At 38.1% G+C, this 22646-nt stretch overlaps 1 protein-coding gene across 1 annotated transcript in view; it reads right to left on the bottom strand.

Moving 5' to 3' along the window:
• Positions 1 to 22646, bottom strand: part of LOC150099091 (tensin-1-like) — a 780515-nt gene that overhangs the window by 135251 nt on the left and 622618 nt on the right. The window contains exons 24-25 of the mRNA XM_090405808.1: positions 14362 to 14497; positions 5037 to 5085 (exon numbers count right to left, since the gene is read on the bottom strand). Of these exons, the coding sequence (XP_090261934.1) occupies positions 5037 to 5085; positions 14362 to 14497 (185 nt within the window). The remainder of the gene's footprint in view (positions 1 to 5036; positions 5086 to 14361; positions 14498 to 22646) is intronic.

The raw sequence follows: 22646 nt of genomic DNA, 5'->3' as shown, positions 1-22646 counted from the left end.
TAAAACCTTGGCAAACACCCCAAACAGTGGGAATAGGAGTCGCACGGGTCCCAATATTAATAGTAAGAGAATTATTAGAGTAAAAACTCTAAACATATGAAAGAAAAGAAGCTGCACAGCCTGCAATAGATATAGATAGTGTTATTAAAACAGCAAGAAGAGAAACGCTATCAAAGGACTTCTGAAGGTCCAGGGAGGTTATAAACAAAGGCTTAAAATGTCGGCGGCATTGGAAAGGAGGGCGGAAAGAATATAGATGATCTTAGCATAGCCATCCGAAGGGACAAAGACTCTCTGCTGAATGTTACGTTGGATATACTTTAGCAGTCTCTTGACTAACACTTTATGATAAAGTCGAAGTAGAACAGTAGAAATTGTAATGGGCCTGTAATCCGCAACACTACTAGCAGTAAATATAGTTCTTGAGTTCCGTAAATAAGGTGGAAAACTTTAGTTGATAGGAACTGTTCAGATCTTGAAGGATCTGAATGGGCACTTTCCTTAAATGTGACACTGGAAAGCCATAAGAACCAGAAGCTGAATTACTAGGAGGTAAAGTTGATTCAATTTCTTCATTCGATATAGGAGAATAAATGGCTGATTCAGAAACCAGAGCCTCTGTTGCTAAAACTGGTTGTTGAAAATCAGCTTGATGTTGAGTAGGAATGGAAGGCGGGGTGGGAGATACGGAGATTATTACCCATCCTGCCATTCCTAGAAAGTTCAGTAAGCTCATGAAAAGTATGACGAGGTAGCACATCAGTCAAAGCCTCATTTAAGTTCATAACACCTGCTGCCACCTAATGAACTTCATGGGCAGCAAGAATACGCTCCTCCTCTGAACTCCAGCGTGCTTTAATGTGCTCAGTGCAGTTAGCAGTGTTTGAGTGCATCGTTCTTCTGAACATCCTGTTGAGGCAAAGTCCAACAGTAGAAGTAAAGGCACGATTACATTCAGGACAGATAAAATGATGAATGTCTGAAATTGCCAACCTACTGGAACACTAATGACTTGTACCAGTAGAAAATAGCTGATTACAATTGTTGGAGGCATGTCTATGACATTTAGAAACGTTGAAGGAATGGGAGACAGGCACATCATCAAATTTAGAAAAACGTTGAAGGAATGAGAGACAGGCACATCATCAAACAAGTCCCAAACGTCGGACTCAATCTTCAGGTTTCCTGGATCTAACCAATCAGGTTAGATCCAGACCCGCTATTTCCTTGATTATTGCAAGCAAGGAAACTAACCCATCACAGGGTGCTAGCCTGAGATGGGAGGAATAACGTAATGAGCCAGTTAATCACCCGAAGGTGTTCATTTGAGACTTTCAAGTATGAGATTGAAGCCAACAGGAAATATATAATTGGGTGCTGCTATAATTAGGGGGATATAAGGGAGAATGTAGATGACATACATTGGAAAATTAGCACGATGAGTGCAGGTTGAGTAATTATAATGAAAGACTTCAAGTATCAGGACAAAGATTGGATGATTATAGCATCAGAGAACTTAACAGTAACCAACCCTGCTATGCTGCTGCCTCTTGGGGAAAGTGATCATGTAGTCTTGACCTGGGAGATTGCCTGACACAGAATTTTCTCTTAAGAAGGAATATGTGTGGAATTACAAATCAGGTGATTATGACAAGCTGAGGAGTCAGCCAATTAATAAGAATCTGGAGAGAATAGATGGTGATCAAAGGGTGTTCGAAGAAAGCAGCATCAGACTATATACTCAGAGTCATAAGGATAAATCAGGTAGCAGTTAGATGGATGAATGGCATCATTAAGCATGCCAATGAGCACTACAAGGCACAGGCAAGAAGGGTGACCTGTATGGGAAGGAAGATCAAAGCTAATTATGAAAGCTAGCTTATGAAGTAAAAAGAAATCCTAAACAGTTACTTTATTATGTGGCAAGTAAAATGAAAAAATGAAGAATGACTATAAAAAGATGACTTTAAAAAGTGTTGATGATAGGAAAGTAACAAAAACTAACCATATAGTTGAGTTGTTGAGTGATCATTTTTCGAAGGCATACCATGAGACCGAGAGAATAGAAGTTGAAGAATTTGAAGTGCTGATTGCAGAACTTAATGTGAACACAGCCATAGAATTAGATGGCAAATTGGTCCATGTATTATGAGAATGTGTCAGGTAATTATCAGCTACTCTGACCAAACTGTTTTTAAGCCTCTGTACTGGGAACGTGCCAATGGGAACAAAATAGTCCCACTGCATAAAGGAGGATCTAAGACAGAAATAACAAATTATAGGCCAATTAATATATCAGGAGTGATTTTATCAAATTTTCAAAAGATATTCAAGAAATTGGTAAAATAATTCAGAATTTGGGGAGGGGGGGGGATTCATTCCTGCAACTACCGTACTATGGAACAGTTTTTCCCCTGATGCATTTCCCAAGTACAATATAAGACTTTTAAACCAAATGTGAACGAGTACCTTCTTTTTCTACCCACCACCCATACACAGTACTAATGCCCTATAGATTGATCAACTAACTTCTTGTGTATGGGCTCAACATTAAAAAAAAAAAAAAAATCCTGCAGAATCTTCTCTGTTCTGAGACTCAAATTATACAGCTTGGTTAAAGGAATAGCCAGTTCAGTTGAACACACTTTTAGCTGATATCCTGTCACCCCACTGCTGAATTCTTATCGAGTTTGTGCAACAGCTCTAATATTGCCTCCTCATACACCTGAGTTTTTTCATCCATTGAAGAGGTAGCAGTGAGCTCTATGTTGCATACACCAGATTGATCATTTTTAGCAAAATGGGCACTTGTTAGTTTAACAACCTCTTCTGCATTTGTCAGCCTCACACCATCTACATTCAGTAGAGTTATTCTTTCATATTCATTCTTTCTTTTGCAGCATATAGATAGTATTCTTTGAGATTATCTTTAGATTGCAGAGCCAGTTTCTTTTCCTACTCAGACTTAGCTTTCCATACAACAGTTGTGACTCTACTGGCCTAATGCTGCTTATTATTATTACGTGACACCTCCAGTGAGTCCAAAGACTCATTGAGGGAGGGCACCTACTCTGCAACTCTGTCTCCACCCAATTCTAGAAATAAAATCATCATCTACACCAATGCCATCTACCACCCACCACCACCACCACCACTAGTATTTTCACAGACAATCACAAACATCCATGCCCATGGAGGGATTCGAACCCGCAGCCTTTTGGCTGGAGAGCGGATACGCTAACCACTCAGCCACCCATGCCGGCATATAATTTTAAATATTATAATTTTCATAATGGATATCATCCTTATGCCACACAGTATTTCCTCCACATAATCCTTTTCTTATGAATTTCTTTGAACTCTCAGGTCACATTCTGATATTGCATCATTTAAGTATTTTTTAAATGCCTCCCATGCACTGTTGATATTCTTTCCATCCTGCAACTGATACCATTGTGCTGAACTCAGTATACTCCTCAGTTGGTCATAATTTCCTGCTTTGTAGTTCATGTAACCTTTCCTGAATGGAACATTTATAAACCTAGCTACTTCCCAAGTGAGTATCACGTGATCACTGTTGTCAACTGGAGGCAGAATAGTTACTTCTTTAACTGAAACTCCCTCTGATACTATAATCAAATCTACCACTCTTTGACCTCAAGTTCCTTCTGTCATATGCTGCTTGAGAAAGTTGTCTTGCAACAATAAATTCAGTTTCATTCTTCTCATGAAATTTTACTGCCACCCAGTCAGTGTTTGGATAATTCAAGTCTCCCATTATGATTACTCTTTCTGCACCCATCATCTTCTTCATTTGGTTGTGCACTTCATCATTAGCAACTGATCCAGTAGGTCTGTAACAACACCCCACTATTTAATTGATCATGTTAGATTCTACCTTACACCAGATGGCTTGAAACTCACTGCCACATGAAAAATTGTTACCAGTATTACAATCATACTTCTCAACATTAACTGGAATCAAGTCATCCTATATCATTAGCAGCATAATATACTCTCTCATCACCACTATGTGCCTCACTACTCTATCATTCAACATTCATTCTTTCTCTCTCACTTTTGATCTGTGTGATATTTATGCCACTCATAATATTCAGAATTTTTCTATATACGAGAATATATATATAGCTGCATCTCACTGTAGTATGGGAGTTTGTGAGTGTCTCCAGGTGGCAAATGATTTTCAGCATCTGGTGTAAGACTATTACCTTGTTAACAGACTGAAGTGGCTTGAAATATTCTTGTTTAATCTCTAAATTAGGGTTTTTTTGATTACTTAACCCTTAGCTTAACATAGTACTGAAGTACTTCAGTTCTAGAACTTTTTTTTTTTGGGGGGGGGTCATCAATTTCTTGATATGTACCCTGAAGGTGTGCAAAGTACCATTACAGTACTACACAATTAAGTTTGCATTATTACTTATCTCCTATCAACAATCTTCTTCCATATCACTATTACATGTCAACATACCAATTCTAATATTTTGGTATTCTAAGACTCCTATAGGAAGATCTATGAGGTCGACTGCATATCCACTTAGATCTCCCTGTAGGTCTTTTTCCTGCCACCCTGGTGCACATCTGTTTTGCTAACCATGTCTCATTTAAGTGACCATACCACTTTTAGATTAGCTCTGCTCATACACATTCTTAAATGCTAACATTGTATGAGAATATATAACGAAATCAAGTTCCTTCCTTCATTGTTTTCATTAAAAATCTTCATTTTTAATATGATTCTGCCAGATTGGTGTGATTCTTCATTTCTTCATGAGAACGCACTGAATCAAAAACTTGATCTGTCTCCTTAGAGCAATTTTTGGAATTTTAGAGAAAGGCTAAGTCTCCCAACTGTGTTCTACTGTATGCATTCAGATAGAATATAAATTAGTATGGATTATAACAAACTTAGAATCCTTTGTTATAATTCATGACAAATTTCTCATTTGCGGAAAAAGGAAAGGAATGCTTTACAATTGGAAGAACTTTTAGAGTTATGTTACCGCTGTACTTACCGAGACAATAATGGGCTCTTGGGAGGAAGAGATGAACCAGGGGTAGATTCTAGCAATTCAGAAGGAAAAAAAAAAAAAAAAGAGTGAATTTGATGTTATTAAATGACAGTGCTGTATTCAAATATATCAATTCATAAAATAAAATAAAATAAAAAATATTAAAAATTCTAACTAAATGTATCACTTAGCATATTATATACTAACATAGAAACAATTCTTTGACTAGTCAACAAGTTAATAATTGAGGTATAATTATATAATGTATATATAAATTGTATATACATTTCTCCCTTCGTATGCACAGTTAACATTTGCTTTTCCAGTTGACAGTTTTTTTTCTCCTGGAATGTCAGGAGGCTTTTTCTTGAGTTGGGTGTGCCGTTGTCCTTATTTTGAGTGATATTCATTCAATGATGTGATCCATTCTGTTGAAAAGCAGACAGGATCTTCATAGCATTCAGGGATGATGCAATTGTGAGAAGTGCGACAGTTATGCAAGTTAGCATTAAAGGTACTAGATGCTGCTGTAGTAACACTTTCTTTTGGCTGCTAATTTAGATTGTTATGCTCTGTTTCAATCTTTTGAATGTCTTATCCTTATCCTTCTGCCTTTTTTAAGTGTAAGCTGGATGTTTTCCTCACGCTGGATGTTGCAGATGAATCTCATCTGCAATCTATGTTGCAGATGAGATTATTCAACTAATGAGTGTGCATTTCGCTGAAAGCTATCAACCTGGTTTATGCAACATTGAGCTCACTGCTATCTCTTCATTGGATAAAGAAACTCAGTTTGATGGGTTAGTTATTTTTGAATTTTATGGCACAAAGAACCAAGGGTAATACTGCACCAGAACACAGATTACAGTGGTACATATGGTAAACGGTTAGTAGGACAATCATAGACATCCATGTCCCTGGCAGGATTTAATCCTACAGCCTCTTCACTGGAGAGCAGGTATGCTAATCACTCAGCCAACCATGCCAGCTCAGTTGGATAAGGAGATACTAGAACTGTTACACAAACTGAATAAGAACTTCACAATAAGGGCCGATGGGATATCAGCATGGATGCTGCATTCAGCTAAACCAGTTGTTCCTTTGGCCTGGCTATATAATTTGATTCTCACAACAGGGAAGATTCTGTAGGAGTGGAAAGAATGTGTATGATAATCCAATTGCACAATGGTAGTGCATGGCTAATGTGTTTTATTATTAAATATTGACCTGTCAGCATCTCTGGAGTGGTGGTCAAGATTTTGAAAAAAGGTGGTAAGAGCTCATATAACAAAAATGGGTTGACAGAGAATTTGTACTTTGTAATGAACAGTGTGGGTTTGACTAAGGAAGGTCATATAACAATTATTACAAATACAAATCAGAGGATAATTGCAATGCTGAATTAAGGATAAGAAAGCTATTTGACCTCTTTACAAAGCCTTGATACGACTGCACTTGGACCTGCAGGTGTAGTCTCCTGGTTTCCATGGTGGGACGAATACATTGCAGAGTATTAAAGATAATTATTATTATTATTATTCAGGACTCCATGGAGTCAAAAGACTCATCGTGGTAGGTCCTTTCTAAAAAACACAAGTCTATCAAGACTCATCGAGGGAAGTCCCTCCTAGGAAACACAAAGTCTATCATACCACTCCTTAAACTCATTGACCGTTCTCGCTCTGACCACTCTATCAGGCAATGCATTCCATGGTTCAACCATCCTCCATGCAAAGAAACCACTCCTTACCCTCTTTCTCAGTTTCCTTTGGTAACTTCCAGGGATGGCCCCTTGTCATGATTCCTTCCTGCTGTTCAACCAAGTGAAAGAACAACCCTGTAACCACCTATCAACAGTTTAAAAGTCTCAATCATGTCACCTATCCTTCTTCTATCCACCAAACTCTGCAGTCCACACTCCCTCAGCCAATCCTCAGTCCTCAAACCATCTTTGTTATCTGCCTCTGTACCCTTTCCACAGTTAATTTATCCCCTTCAAATCCTAGGGACCAGATCAGAGAACAATAGTCTAAGAGTTGTCTGATCAGAGTCTTATACAATGAAATGATAACCCTTTTATCTCTGCAGGTCAGTGTCCTTCTCATTATTGCAGCAATCCTCTCTGTTACCTTCATTACCTTTGCAATATGTCCCCTAAATTTCAGGTTTCTATCAATCATCAACCCCAGATCTCCTCTCTCCTACATCCTCCAGTTTAACTCCTCCCATAGAGTATGCAGTGTCCCAAACCTCAAGACCTTACATTTTGCTGCATCAAATGGGGATCCCCATTCATTTGCCCATTTACCTAGCTTATTCCAATCCTCTTGCAGGGCTAACACATCTGCACTATGACTAATAACCCTTCCCAGCTTCGCATCATCCACAAACAACTGATTATCCCCTTGCAATTCACGGACAATATCATTGATATAAAGGTTAAACAATATAGGTCCCAGTACTGAGAACTGTGAAACATTACTTGTAACCTTCTGCTTCTTTGATAATGCTCCACCATACACATCTTTCTGATACCTATCAGACAGCCAATCCTGAATCCAGTTAACCAATCTGACATCCCGACCCATGTGCTGCAACTTGAATATCAGCTTATCATGTGGCACCCTGTCAAATGCCTTTGCTAAGTCTAGGAAAATGGCAGTATATGCCTTTCCCTCATCTAATGCTCTTGTAACTTTATTATAAAAGGCTAGCATATTGCTAAAACAAGAGCGCCCTTTCACAAATCCATGTTGACTCTCACAGATAACATTACCTTCATCTGCCCAATGCTGTATACAGTCCCTCACTACTTTCTCCAAGATCTTACTAACTACTGATGACACACAAACTGGCCAATGATTAGACACTTACAGTCTGCTATCGACATTATGCAATGTCATTTATCTTACCTTCCTTCCATTTCATGGACACCTTTACCGCAGACAGATTTTCATTGAAAAGCCAGGTCAAAGGAGCTGTCAGTTCCTTAGCACATTCCCTCAAAACTCATGGTGAAATACCATCCAGTCCCACAGCTTTACGGACATCCGGAGTTCTCAGCATCTCAAACACACTCTCCTCCTGCACCTCTAAACCTCGAACCTGCCCTATCCCTCTAGTATTCAAATTGACTCCTCCAGGATGAAATACTCCAATAAAGTGGTCATTGAACAATTCCACTATGTCCTCTGCATCAGTCAGTCTATTCCCATTTTTATCCCATAATGTCAATCTTCCAGAGTCATTTCTCTTCCTACTGACCACATAGCTAAAAAATTCTCTAGGATTTTCTTTGGATCTAAGGGCCAATCTTTTCTCACATTCCAGTTTCACCTTCCATACCATGCTAATCACTCTCCTGACCTGTGTCTTATATTCTTCATGCATCTTCTCTTCACTTGTCTCCTTATATCTCTTCCATAGCTTCTTTTTCACATGCAGTTCCTTTTTAATATTGTTTGTCATCAACTTTACTCCAAATTGTGTCCTCTTCTGCACTTGTGGAATACAGCTTTCCATTGCTGCTAACAAATATTCCTTCACAATTTCCCAAGGCCTTCCAATTCCTCTCTCCACGAAAACAAGTTGACGTCTAAGACTATTATAATCACCTGCTTTATAATTCCACATACGTTCCCATTCTCTTTGATACTCCTGCATGTCTATTCATTTTTGAAGTCAAAACCATATGGTCACTCTCTCCAACTGGTGGGAGTGATGTCATCTCAGTTATTATCAACTCTTCTGTTGCTATAACCAAATCCAAAACTCTTGAACCTCTTGTTCCCTCTGTTACATGTTGCCTAAGACATTTGTCGCTCAAGAACTGTAGAAATTCCATTCCTTTATTGCTACATGCATCTTCCTCTCCCCAATTTATACTACTGTAGTTAAAATCTCCCATAACAATTATTCTTCTTCCACTTGCCACTCTCAACTGTGCCAACATCTCCTGGTCCTCACCCTCTGTGATCCTTGGTCTGTAGCAACACCCCACTAAATATCCTGTCTTGCCCACATCCACCTCACACCATATGCTTTCAAAATCATTAATGTCACAGCCTTCCAAAGCCTCCACTCTTAGAGGACATAGGTCATCACTTATCATAAGCAGTACTCTACCACACAATTCTCTTCTGCACTAGTGGAATACAGCTTTCCATTGCTGCTAACAAATATTCCTTCACAATTTCCCAAGCACTAATGATATCCCGGAAAATTCCTGCCGAAAAATGCTGTACCCAGCAACTTCTATTCCTGTTATTATATCCTCTTCTGTCAACTACGTCTCAGTGATCTCAATAATCTTTGACCAGGCTGATGCTATCAGTGTCACCAATTCCTCTCCCTTATTCCGAATACTCCTGGCATAAAAATGCCATTGTTTCTATACCCAGCATTATCCCCTCTAGACGCCACTGGAATCGGCATTATCTGATGTCGTCTCCCTTCTCCCAAGTACCCATTCCCACAAGAGGCCACTCCTGCTACCATCCACACTAGGACACACTGACACGTTCAGAACACAAATCTCTCCAGATGCTTACGTCCTTCTGAGATGATACTGGGATTGTGGAATACCGATTATGAAGACAGATTGAGAATTTGTGAATTGCAGATGCTAGCAAGCAGGAGAAAGAGGAGTGATATATAACCGAGCCTTACAATCTTCTGAAAGGGTTGGGATACCAAAGATGGTGGGTATTGGACAAGAGGACATCTATAGAAGTTGAGAATGAATGCAGTCAAGAAGAGGGTGAAAGATAGGTATTTCTCTAATAGAGTTGTGGGTGATTGGAATGAATTGCCTTCGGAAATAGTGAGTGTGGATACTGTGTAGAATTCAAGAAAAGATATGATAGGTGGTGTGATATGTGGCATCTTTCATTCCTGATTCTCTGGAGATCTCTTTTAATAATAATAATAATAACGAGATCTCTTTTAATAATAATAATAATAATAATAATAATAATAGAAGTGTAAGATATGAATTACCTCAGCTATCTGCTGCAGAATTAAAAAGAAAATTTTCAGTTCCATCAGATTTGTATGATAGCAAATAAATTACTTGCAATATGTCAATGAGACCAAAAAAAAAATTCATTAGCCTTCAGTGATGTTGATAACAATTCATTATTCTGATGTCTGTTTAGGCTACAAAGATATTCAATTACTTAAAATTATAATAATGGAATTAACACATAAAATATTATTTATTAGTAAAAATTTTCACCTGAGTATCACAAGCATCTTCAGTACATGTAAAAAGGCTAATTGAACGATAATTGACAATTCCAAAGGGTCCACCTAAGTAGCTCATGTGAGATAACTAAAAAAGGTCATTAAGTTTCCTAACTTACTACACACACACACACATATATATACACACATACACAATTAAAAAGTTAGGAAAGATTAGCTGATTTAAAGAGTATTATCTCCCATAAAGGGGATGGATGTAGACCATCAGATTTGTTTAAGTTAGGAGAGTGAAGCAAAGTTTCACATGTTACTTTATAAAGCTGTTCCATGAGGAACCGACTTTTGTGAAGGACTCTTGTCTTGTTCCAATGAACTCTATGTCTAGTGTTGATGGCATGTTCTGCAAGTCCAGACTGTTCAGGTTCAAGGTATTGAATATACAACTTGTGTTCTTCTATCCGAATAAAAGCAGATCTTCCCGTTTGCCTGAAATAAGATAACCCACCAGAGCAAGGAATTTGGTAGACACCTGGATGACTTAGATGTGGAAGTTTGTCCTTTGGAGAAGTGTAAAAGTTGGCGAGTTTTCTGATGGGTCGAAAGGCTACAAAAAATATTTAATGGTTTTAAAACTTTCACTATGCATTCACTAATGCCTTGCACATAAGGGATAGGAATATGCATTATTTCTTCTGTATTTGAAGAGGAAGATATATCAAAACTACTTAAAGCTCTTTTGATGAAAGAATTCTTATATCCATTAGACAGAAAAGAGGAAAAAATATATTGCAATTCTTTCTGTAATAGTTCCTCTGAAGAACAAAAGGTGTGGGATCCAGTTCATCCTAGAAGTAGAAGTAAATAAGCAGTTATCCTTTTTAGACCTTTTAATTCTTTGCCAACCAGATGGTAACCTACATTTCTCAGTTTATAGGAATGAGACTCATACATGCCATTATATCCATTCTGAATCTCATCAATATCTCAGTCAAAAGGCAGGAACTATTAAAACACTGGATCATTATGCCCACACCTTTTGTGGGCATGATGATTATATTCTTGTCACATATAGTGTGATAGTGTGGGTTCTATAGCCAGTTGTCTTGAGTTTCTGGGAGAACAATCCTGCTTGACCATGCCAGACATTAACCAACTTGAGAACTATTAGAAGAAAGGGCTTAAAAAGTTCCTCTAGTTTGCTCAGAATGTCTTTCTTCTGGAAGCTTAGTATTATGGATGCAAACATCATTTCTAAAGGGCTACACAGCCCTATCCTCTAAATCAGACAAAAACAAGTTATAGTACAAGATAGAAAAAATATTACGGGAAGATTACATTAATGCCCCCCCCCCTCATCTGATCAGACAGCTTAATATGCTTTGCATTCTCACCTAAATTACTCTAGTTTGGATGATTTAAAAATAAAAAAAGCAAAGACCTTTCATGCACATCCTCATAAGGTTATATGGTGTTATCAAAATATTTTTTTATTATCCTGACATTTCAATCTTCGCATCAAGATCATCATCTGGAGCGTACATAAATATACAGGACAAGCTGAGTTACATCATTAACTGTAAGCCAGAGAAACAATGATTTGATCACATGTTTTTTAAAAAAAAAAAAAAATATATATATATATATATATATATAAAAAACATTTTTTTTTACATCAAGCTAAATTCTATTTTTACAATGACAGGAATAAACATTCTTTTAAATGGTTTTCTTTCAGAAACAATTGGTGTCCTATTTTTAGTATTACAATTCTTATTTTTGATTTTCAATACTGGATTTTCTATAGTCCTGTTTATAGTTGTTCTTGGTGAGGAAGGTTGAATATATACCTTCCATATGTTTGGGATTTTTAAACCATCATTGTTGTTCAGATTGGGGTGGTTACTGATAATCTCACAGGCTTCCTTGAATTTCCATTCATACAATGTTCTTGTGTGATGTAGACAGCTGGTGGTTTTCCAGTCAATTCTGTGTAAGGTATTCAGGGCATGATCTCACATAAATAATTTGTTTAATGGAATTCTCTGTTACATCCTAGAATCTGGATGTTTTTTTTTTGTTTTTTTTTAGAATTACATGCAAAAGTTGTAAATTAAAGTAAATTATATTAATTAAAAAATAAATAAATAAAAAATAAGTATTTTTATATCATCCTCATCCTCTTAATATCTCAATTATCCCTTGATGCATGTAAAGTAACAAAATAATCTTTGTCACTTTACATGCATCAAGTTTCACAAACCCAAACAGCCAGACCTTGAAGAACAAATCAACATTAATTTCCACTGCTGAGTTGAGAAAACTTAAAAGTATCAATTCCTCTTATGCCTTTTCACAATTCTTGTTCAGTCAGCATATTAGTAAATTGTTTTGGAACATCGGATTTAGACAGGGGAAATGGCTACACAGTGATGCTTCTAGATTTTGCTAAGACTTTTGACAGGATACCCCATGGAATACCATTGTGCAAATTAGAACAGATGGGGATGGATACTAAACTGGTGATATGGATAAGATAATGGCTCATGGAGAGATACCAGAAAGTAGTGTATGGAAGAGCAGAGCCCAGAATGAGGCAGGTGACCAGTGGTGTCTCAGGGTTCTGTGCTTGGGCCGTTATTGTTTAATTTGTACATAAATGATATAGAAAATGGCTTGAAGGGAGATATTCAGTTGCTTGCTGATGATGCAAAGTTGGGTAGCACAATAAAAAATCAAGCTGATGTTGAGAGTTTGCAGGATGATTTAAATAAGCTGGAAAAATGGGCAAAAGGTAATGGATGTCAGTTCAATGTGGAAAAGTGTAAAGTTATGTATTTTGGGATTAAAAGATTACCAGCTGTGTACCAAGAGATTGATGAAGCTAGGGACTTGGGGGTGGTGTTGGTGGATAGGGAGATGAAGTTCAGAGGACACATTGCTAATGTGTCCAAGATTGCACATAGGATTACTTGGTTATTGAAGAACACACTAACATCCAGAAATAAAGAGGTTATTATTCCCCTTTATAAGGCATTGATACTTCCACATTTGGATTACTGTGCTCAAGTCTGGTCACCTGGATTTCTTGGAGATGAGGAGGTTGTAGAGAGGATTCAGAGGAGAGTGACTAAGTTGGTGAGTGATGTAAAAAATGCTCCCTACATTGACAGATTGAGAGCTTGTGGATTGCAGAGGTTGGTTGATAGGCAGAGAAGAGGGGATATGATAGAAACATTTAAATTACTAAAAGGTTTCTATAAGATTCATGCAGGGAAAATATTTCAGCTGTGTGATAGTGATGAAAGAACATGAGGTCATCCCTGGAAATTAAGGAAAAGTGTGGTTAACTAGGGTGTGAGAACTAGATTTTATGCTTGGAGGGTGGTGAATGAGTGGAATGCATTGCTTGACTCAGTTGTGAGTTCTTCGTTTGTAAATGAATTCAAGAAGAGGTATGATAGATATTGTTGCGATAGTTTGGTTCTCCTGGAGTTCTCCATGGAGTCTACCGACTCCATGGAGACACCTGTAATAATAATAATAATCTTTCTCAGTCAATGATCTCTGTCACTGTCAAGTTACATAATTATGCCTGTAGATGTGAGTTCATGGACTGGTTTGCTTGTTTGTTTAAGAAATATTCTGTCACCTCCATATGAGACTAGCTGCTTGCTTTGCTTCAAATGAAAAACCCTTACAAAAATTACTATCATGCTGCAAAGGAAATCAGACTAGGTCTTCTAACAACCAGCACTACCAATTCAGCTTTAAGGATACTTTCCTAAAAGCCTTTCTGGGAGAACAAAAGAATGTATTATGCGATTATCAGAAATTGGTATAAGAAAAATATGAATCTTAAAAATTATGCAGCTCGAGTTAGATTTTTAATGGATTTTTTTAAGAGAACAAGCAATGAATTAAACAATTTAATTCAGTCCAACTTATTTTTCATTGTATTAAAAATCTAAAAAAATAGCAAATCGTCTCCTTTGAATTTCAGAAAATCATACATATCCAGAAAAAGTAATGCCTAAATATATAGATATTTTGGCTGGGAAAACATATTTCCTTTGGGTTACATTCAGATAATGGTTCAGTTGTATCGCATGAAAGGATCATTTACCTTGATTCTGATATGGGGTGCCCGGTGATACAGGAAATCCTGGGGTTGCTGGACGGTCACTTCTGGAAGGACTACCAGGTGGACTAGCATTTATTGCAGGTGAAGGCCAAGAAGGAGGGCTTTCTGATGAGCCATTCTAAAAAAAAATAGAGCAAACAGTTAACTTATGTTTTGACATTATATATTTTCAGTATAATGACACAAGAACAATTAAAGGCATAATGCACCATGACAGTCACAGCACTATATATTGTAAAAATAACATTTTATATGCAAGAAAACATTTTTAAAAAGTGGAACAATGCAATATATACACTACTTGGAAAGAAGTCAACGGACACCATAGTGTGAGAAACAAACAGCCATGCCACCCACCTTAATAACATGAAGGAACTACTTGTGTGATGGCAGCAGTCTTCAGAGGCTTATTTTCCACAAGCATACAGTAGTGATCAATGGGAATTTTGGACCATTCTTCCTGTAGGCATGTAATGAAGTCCTGGGTTGTTGTAGGGCAGATGTCCCTTGACCTCACCCAACATTCCAGTTCATCCCATAGATGTTCAGTAGGGTGGAGATCAGGGCTTTGTGGAAGCCAGTCAAGTTTGTGGATGTTCATGTCCACAAACCACACAGTTACAGCAGCAGCCTTATGACACGATGCATTATCTTGCTGAAAGAAAATCTTGCCTCTTTCCACTCTCTTGGAACTCTATCAGAGCTGAGACAAATTAATAAGCATAGTCAGAGACACTGCCAGTTCTCGTCCATTCCTGCAAAATGCGAGCTGATATCCCATCGAATCCCACAGATGTAGAGATTCTGAGATATCCTAACATATCCTTTGAGATTCTGCAATATCCTAAGAATATCCAATTTATCCATCTCTGTTCCCACACAAGTCTGTCACGTATGTCACAGCATTAATCTCACTTGTATGATATATCTTTGCAAAGTGGTCATTTGGTAACTCAACTATTTTATCTGCTTCTGTCACCTCATGACCATAAACACTCATTAAGGTTATTCTTCCATAGTCTTGCTTCCTCTTACTTGTCATATAATGAAAGACCTCTTTGGGATTTCCTTTGACCATTTGGCTAGTTTCTTCTCATAATGGAATTTTGCCTTCCTTACCATACTGGTCACCTTTCTTGCCTGATCCCCTGTACTGTTTGTGAGTTTGCTGATCACCTTTCTCCTTATATACCCTCCACAGAATTTTCTTTGTTTGCTCATTCTTAATTGCATTACTCATCCATCTAATGCCTAACTGATTAATCCTCCTTACCATAGATATACAGTTTAATATTGCTTCCTATAGATGCCCCTTAACTATTTCCTATGCACTATTAACATCCTTCCCTTGCAGGGTTTTGTGCCATTGTACAGCTTCAAGCTTCCTCCTAACCTTGCCATAATCACCTGCCTTATAGTTCAACATATATTGTTATTATTATTACCCCAAGACCTCATGGAGTCAAAGACTCATCTGTGAGGTCCCTTTATCACACACACATCTCATCATACTGTGTCTTAAACACACTCAAACTCATTGCAGACACCACACTCTCAGGCAAGGCATTACAATCATTCACAACTCTGCATGAAAAAAAACTGCCTCTCACTCCCCTACTCATACCCTCTTTATACAGTTTCCAGGGATGACCTCTGGTTCTCCCCTGATCTACCACTATTCTCTGTAGAACTTCTCCACCATTGATATTATAACAACCCCTTACCAACTTGTAGGTCTCTATCATATCTCCTCTCTTCCTCCTCTCCACCAGACTCTGCAAATTACATCTTCTCAATCTTTCCTCATACTCAACATTCCAGAGGTCAGAAACTACCTTAGTCAGTCGCCTTTGGACCCTTTCCAACATCTCTTCATCCTTCTGAAAACCCAGTGACCAAATCTGGGCACAATAGTCCATGTGTGGCCTAATCAAAGCCTTATACAACGGAACAAGAATCTCCCTACTTCTACATGTCAGTGTCCTCCGCATCATTCCCAGAAGCCTTTGTGTTGTCTTCACAATTTTGGCGATGTGTCCCCTAAATTTTAGATCCTTATCCACTATCACCCCCAGATCTCTTATTTCCTCTATCTCCAGCAATATATTCTCACCAAGCATAAATTCTGCATCCCATCTTTGTTTTCCAAATTTTAAAACCTTACATTTTGTAACATTGAACTCATATCCCCATTTCTGTGCCCAATCACTCAATTAATTCAAGTCTTCTTGCAAAGCCACAACATCTTCACTACTCTTTATGGTTCGTCCCAACTTTGCATCATCTGCAAACAACTGAATATTGCCATCCAAATCTTCGCCAATATCATTAATATACAAGTTAAACAGTAATGGCCCTAAATAAGACCCCTGAGGCACACCACTAGTGACTATTCTCTCAAGAAGGGGTATAACTTTTATAATTCATCAATTTTTCTAGCCCTTTCATCATAATATATGTGTGTGTGCATTTGCAGATATATACACACACACACACACACCCTTATAAGCATATACCATATACTCACATAGTTCAACATATAACAGAATAACAATGTACCTTTTATAATTCATCATATTTCTTATTATTATTGTTATTATTACGACACCTCCAGGGAGTCCAAAGACTCATCAAGGGAGGGCACCTACTCTGCAGCTCTCTGTCTCTACCAACTACAATGAACTGCAACTAGGCCAGCACCATCTACCCTCCACCACCACTACTAATATTTTCACAGACTATGCCCAGCAGGATTCAAACTCGCAGCCTTTTGGCTGGAGAGCAGATACACTAACCACTCGGCCAACCAGGCAGGCCCTTTTCTAGTCCTTTCATGATAATATGCGTATCTTCATTGGCATGATTTGTGGACTGCCTATATATGTGTGTGTAATTTTTTTTTCAATAAAGAAATACTGTGAGTATGCATTTTTGAATAAATTATAATACCGGAATAAATTCATGTAAAATATTATTTGATTTTTCACCTAAGTATCAAAGGCATCTTCAGTACACGTAAAAAATTAATTGAACAATAACTGACAATTCCAAAAGGCACCACTTAAGTAGCTAATAATTAAAAAAGGTCATTGAATTTCCTAACTTATTAAAAAAATATATAAAATAAATAAATATATATATATACATAATTAAATAAAATAAAGTTAGAAAAGATTAACTGATTTAAAAAGTACTATTTCCCACAAAAGGGATAGACGTTTCTTTACCATATAATTAGGAATTGTAGTTATTGTTCGATTAGCTTTTTACATGTACTGAAGATGCCTTTGATACTTAGGTGAAAATTATACTAATAAAATAATATTTTATGAGTTGATTCTGGTATTATAATTTTTTAAAATTTGTATTAGTGTCACAGGTAGGCTCTCAGAGGGATTCTGTTACTCCTAGAGAGCACCCCCCCCCCTTTTCCAGTCAGCAGATCGGGGAGAGATCCCACTAGATATGGTGGAATGATCTTTATATTATATGGAATAAATATTTATGGACCAACAGGGCAAGATAAGATTTTCAAGTGGATGGGAGGGGAATCCCATTAGAGATAGTGGAATGGTCTAAATATATTGAGTAAGGACCTATGGACCAACAAGACTACAAGAGGTCTTTCATGGTTGGATTTGGTTTCTTCTGCTTATTTTGAGCCAGACTCACTTCCTTTATCTATTCTATTTGGAGGGAGGAATTGGAAAGGAGAAAAAAGAGAAAGGTTTACTCCATGAGTGAAGAAGAGAACACAATTTGGTGTAAAGTGGATGACAAACAATATCAAACAGGAATTGATGGTAAAAAAGAAGTTATGGAAGACATAAGGAGAGATGGACAGCAGATGCATGAAGGAAAATGTGAGAAGAGATCTAAGATCCAAAGAAAATCCTTGGGAATTTTTAAGCACTGTAGCCAGTAGGAGGAGAAATGATTGTGGAAGAATAGTATTGTGGGATAAAAATAGGAATAGAGTGGCTGATGCAGAGGACATAGTGGAGTTGTTCAATTAGTACTTTATTGCAGTATTTCATCCTGGAGAAGTAGGTCTTAATACTAGAGGGATAGGGCAGGTTCAACGTTTAGAGGTGCAAAAGGAGAGTGTGTTTCAAATGCTGAGTACTCTGGATGTCAATAAAGCATTGGGACTGGATGGAATTTTGCCACAGGCTTTGAGAGAATGCGCTAAAGAACTGACAGCTCCGTTGACTTGGCTTGCAATGAAAGTCTGATCACGGGAAAGGTACCCAAAGAGTGAAAGGAGGGTAAGATAGTGCCATTGCATAAGGGTGGTAATAGACTGGAAGTGTCAAATTATAGATCAGTTTGTGTTTCATCATTAGTTGTTAAGATCTTGGAGAAGTTAGTGAGGGATCATATACAGTATTGAGCAGATGATGGTAATGCTATCCGTGAGAGTCAACATGTATTTGTTAAGGGGGTGCTCTTGCTTTAGTAATATGATTGCCTTTTATAATAAAGTGACAAGAGCACTTGATGAGAGAAAGGCATATTATGCCATTTTTTTGGAATTTGCAAAGGCATTTGACAGGGTGCCACATGATAAGCTGATATTTAAGTTGCAGCACATGGATTTACATGTCAGGTTAGTAAACTGAATTCAGGATTGTCTGTCTGATAGGTATCAGGGAGTTGTGTATGGTGGAACAATATCAAGGAGGCAGAAGGTTACAAGTGAGGTCCCACAGGGCTCAGTACCGGGACCTGTATCATTTAACCTTTATATCAATGACATCGTCAATGAATTGCAGGGGTATGTTCAGTTGTTTGCAAATGATGTGAAGCTGGGAAGGGTTATTAGTAATAGTACTGATGTGTTAGCCTGAATAAACCGGACAGATAAGCAAACGAATGGAGTTGTCAGTTTAATGCAGCAAAATGTAAAATCTTGAAGTTTGGGATACATCGATGGGAGGCTACATATTCTGTTGGAGGAAGTGGGGGAAGGCAAGCGAATCTTGGATAATGATTGATAGAGATCTGAAATTTAGTGGACATATTGCAAAGCTAGTGAAGGTGAAAAGTGGTGAATCCAGAGGATTGCTGCAATACTGAGGAAGCTGACTTGAAGAGATAAAACAGTTGTCATTCCATTGTATAAAGCCCTGATCAGACCACACTAGACTATTGTGCACCCAAATTTGGTCCCCAGATTTGAACGGATAAATTAACCATGGAAAGAGGGCAGAGGCAGATAACAAGGATGGTATCAGGACTGCACAATGTTAGTTATGAAGATAGGCTGAAGGAATGTGAACTGCAGAGTTTGATAGATAGATAGACGGAGTGATCATATGATTGAGAAACTATTGAGATAGTTACAAGACTGACACTGGTGAGGTCTTTCGTTTCATGGAACAGGGGAAAGGAGCAAGGACAAGGGATTATCCCTAGAGTTTACGAAAGGAAGTTGTGAGCAAGAGGGTGAAGAGTGGTTTTTTTGCATGGAGGGTGGTTAAACCATGGAAGGCATTGCCTGATAGTGGTGAGAGCATGAACAGTCAGTGAGTTCAAGGAGTGCTATGATAGACTGTGCTTTTTGGGGGTAGGCCTCCCACGATGAGTCTTGTGACTCCATGGAGGCCTGAATAATAATAATAATTTTTTAAATTTTCCAACATTTTCTTATTAGAGTATATTGACATTGTTTTATTTTTATTTTTTAATGGAGCATGATATGATAGCCAGCTGCAATGTGTTTCCTTTTTTTTTTTCTTTTTTTTTTCTTTTTTTTAAGACCCACAGGTTTCAAATGGGTATATCCTTTCTAGCCAACATTATCACTTCTGGAAATAAGCCATAGAAAAGTTTGAGGAATTCATGCAATCACTCTTGACATTTCAAGGATACCTGCTCAGATCTAAAACAGAAGCCTACTTCCAAGATTCCATATTATTGTCAGCCTTCTAACTGTTTGGTCACCAATTTGGCTCACTTGTCATTCAACTGCATGTTTTAGTGGATGGTTCCCCCACCGCTGTTGGAGAATCCCATGGTCCTGTACTTTTGACAACACTTTTCTTATATATATTGACGTTTTCTCACTAACCTCAAATCCTATTACCACGATTACGTGGTTTTGCTGTTGATAGTAAACTCCATTCTTCTAATCTGACATATCTTGTAGTATTTAGATGTTCCATACTTCCCTAAGTGACCTTAAACACTGATCTGCTTGCCATTCTTCAGGAGGGTGATAACAACCTAGCAAACTTCAATGCTACCAAACACGGTATAGTCCCATCTTATTTCTCATACAAAAGATCTCCTTTCAGTTCTCTGAAATGTCAGAGAACAGATACATCATATTTCTCTTCTTGGACAGACTTAGATATCTGGTGCAAAACACATCAGATCTAGTTCCTTCCCAGTCTCCAAAACACTTAGCATCAATGATGAGCTGAGCAGATGAGCGGTGATATTGAATGGCATAATAGAAAGAATGTGTGACAAGAGAGGATTGGTATATGTGGATGCTTGGAGTGCGTTTGAGGAAAGAGAGGAATTGTATGCGAGAGACTGTTTACATTTGAATGAGGAAGAACGTAGGCATCTGGAGAGATTGCTGTTCTGAACGAGTCAGTGTGTCCCAGGGAGGATGATAGCAGGGGTGGCATCTTGTGGGAATGGATACTTGAGAGAAGGGAGACGATGTCAGGTAACACTGAGCCCAGTAGAGTGTAGAAGGGATAATGCTGGGTATAGAAACAGTAGCATTTATATGCTTTATACTAATGCCAGGAGTATCCGGAATAAGGGAGTGGAATTGGTGGCACAGATAGCATCAGCCTGGCCAAAAATTATTGGGATCACTGAGACATGGTTGACAGAAGGGGTTATAATAACAGGAATAGAAGTCGCTGGGTATAGCATTTTTCGTCAGGATAGGAGGGGAAAGCGTGGTGGTGGGGTACTGCTTATGATAAGTGATGACCTATGTCCTCTAAGAGTGGAGGCTCTGGAAGGAAGTGAGACAAATGATTTTGAGAGCATATGGTGTGTGAGGTAGCAGTAGGCAAGACAGGATATTTAGTGGGGTGTTGCTACAGACCCAGGAGCACGGAGTATGGGGACCAGGAGATGTTTAGACAGCTAAGTTTGGCAAGTGCAAGAAGAATGATTGTTATGGGAGATTTTAACTATGGTAGTATAAATTGGAGAGAGGAAGATGCATGTAGCAATAGTGGAATGGAATTTCTAGAATTCTTGAGGGACAAATGTCTTGGGCAATATGGGAACAAGAGGTTCAAGAGTTTTGGATTTGGTTATAGCATCAGAAGAGTTGATAATATCTGAGTTGACGTCTCTCCCACCAGTTGGAGAGAGTGACCATATGGTGTTGACATGGAAAATGAATAGACATGCAGGAGTATCAAAGAGATGGGAACTTATGTGGAATTATAAGGCAGGTGATTATAATAGTCTTAGACGTCAACTTCGGGAAGTTTCATGGAGGGAGGAACTGGAAGGCCAGGATATCATTAGTGTGTGGGAAATTGTAAAAGAATATTTGTTAGCAGCAATGGTAAGATGTATACCACGAGTGAAGAAGAGGACACAATTTGGAGTAAAGTGGATGACAAACAATATTAAACAGGAATTGCAAGTGAAAAAGAGGCTATGGAAGAGATATAATGAGACAGGTGAAAAGAGGATGCGTGAAGAATATAAGACACAGGCCAGAAGAGTAACTAGTGTGGTAAGGAAAGCGAAACTGGAATATGAGAGGAGATTGGGTCTAAGATCCAAAGAAAATCCTAGGGAATTTTTTAGCCATGAGGCCAGTAGGAGGAGAAATGACTGTGGAGGAATGATATTGTGGGATGAAAATTGGAATAGAGTGGAATTGTTCAATGACCACTTTATTGGAGTATTTCATCCTGGAGAAGTCAGTTTTAATGCTAGAGGGATAGGGCAGGTTCAAGGTTTAGAGGTACAGGAGGAGAGTGTGTTTGAGATACTGAGAACTCTGGATGTCAATAAAGCTTTGGGACTGGATGGTATTTCACCACGAGTTTTGAGAGAACGTGCTAGGGAACTGACAGTACCTTTAACCTAGCTTTTCAATGAAAGTCTGGCTTCGGCAAAGGTGCCCAGGGAATGGAAGGAAGGTAAGATAGTGCCAGTGCATAAGGGTGGTAACAGACTGGAAGTGACTAATGATAGGCCAGTCTGTGTGTCATCAGTAGTTGTTAAGATCTTGGAGAAAGTAGTGAAGGATCATATACAGCATTGAGCAGATG

This window comes from Typopeltis vanoorti, chromosome 15 (assembly GCF_054136105.1).
Source record: "Typopeltis vanoorti isolate ZY-2024b chromosome 15, IOZ_Tvanoo_1.0, whole genome shotgun sequence".
NCBI classification, from domain to species: Eukaryota; Metazoa; Arthropoda; class Arachnida; order Uropygi; family Thelyphonidae; genus Typopeltis; species Typopeltis vanoorti.
The sequence above is the reverse complement of the archived record's forward strand: the minus strand, read 5'-3'. Positions and strand labels throughout refer to the sequence as shown.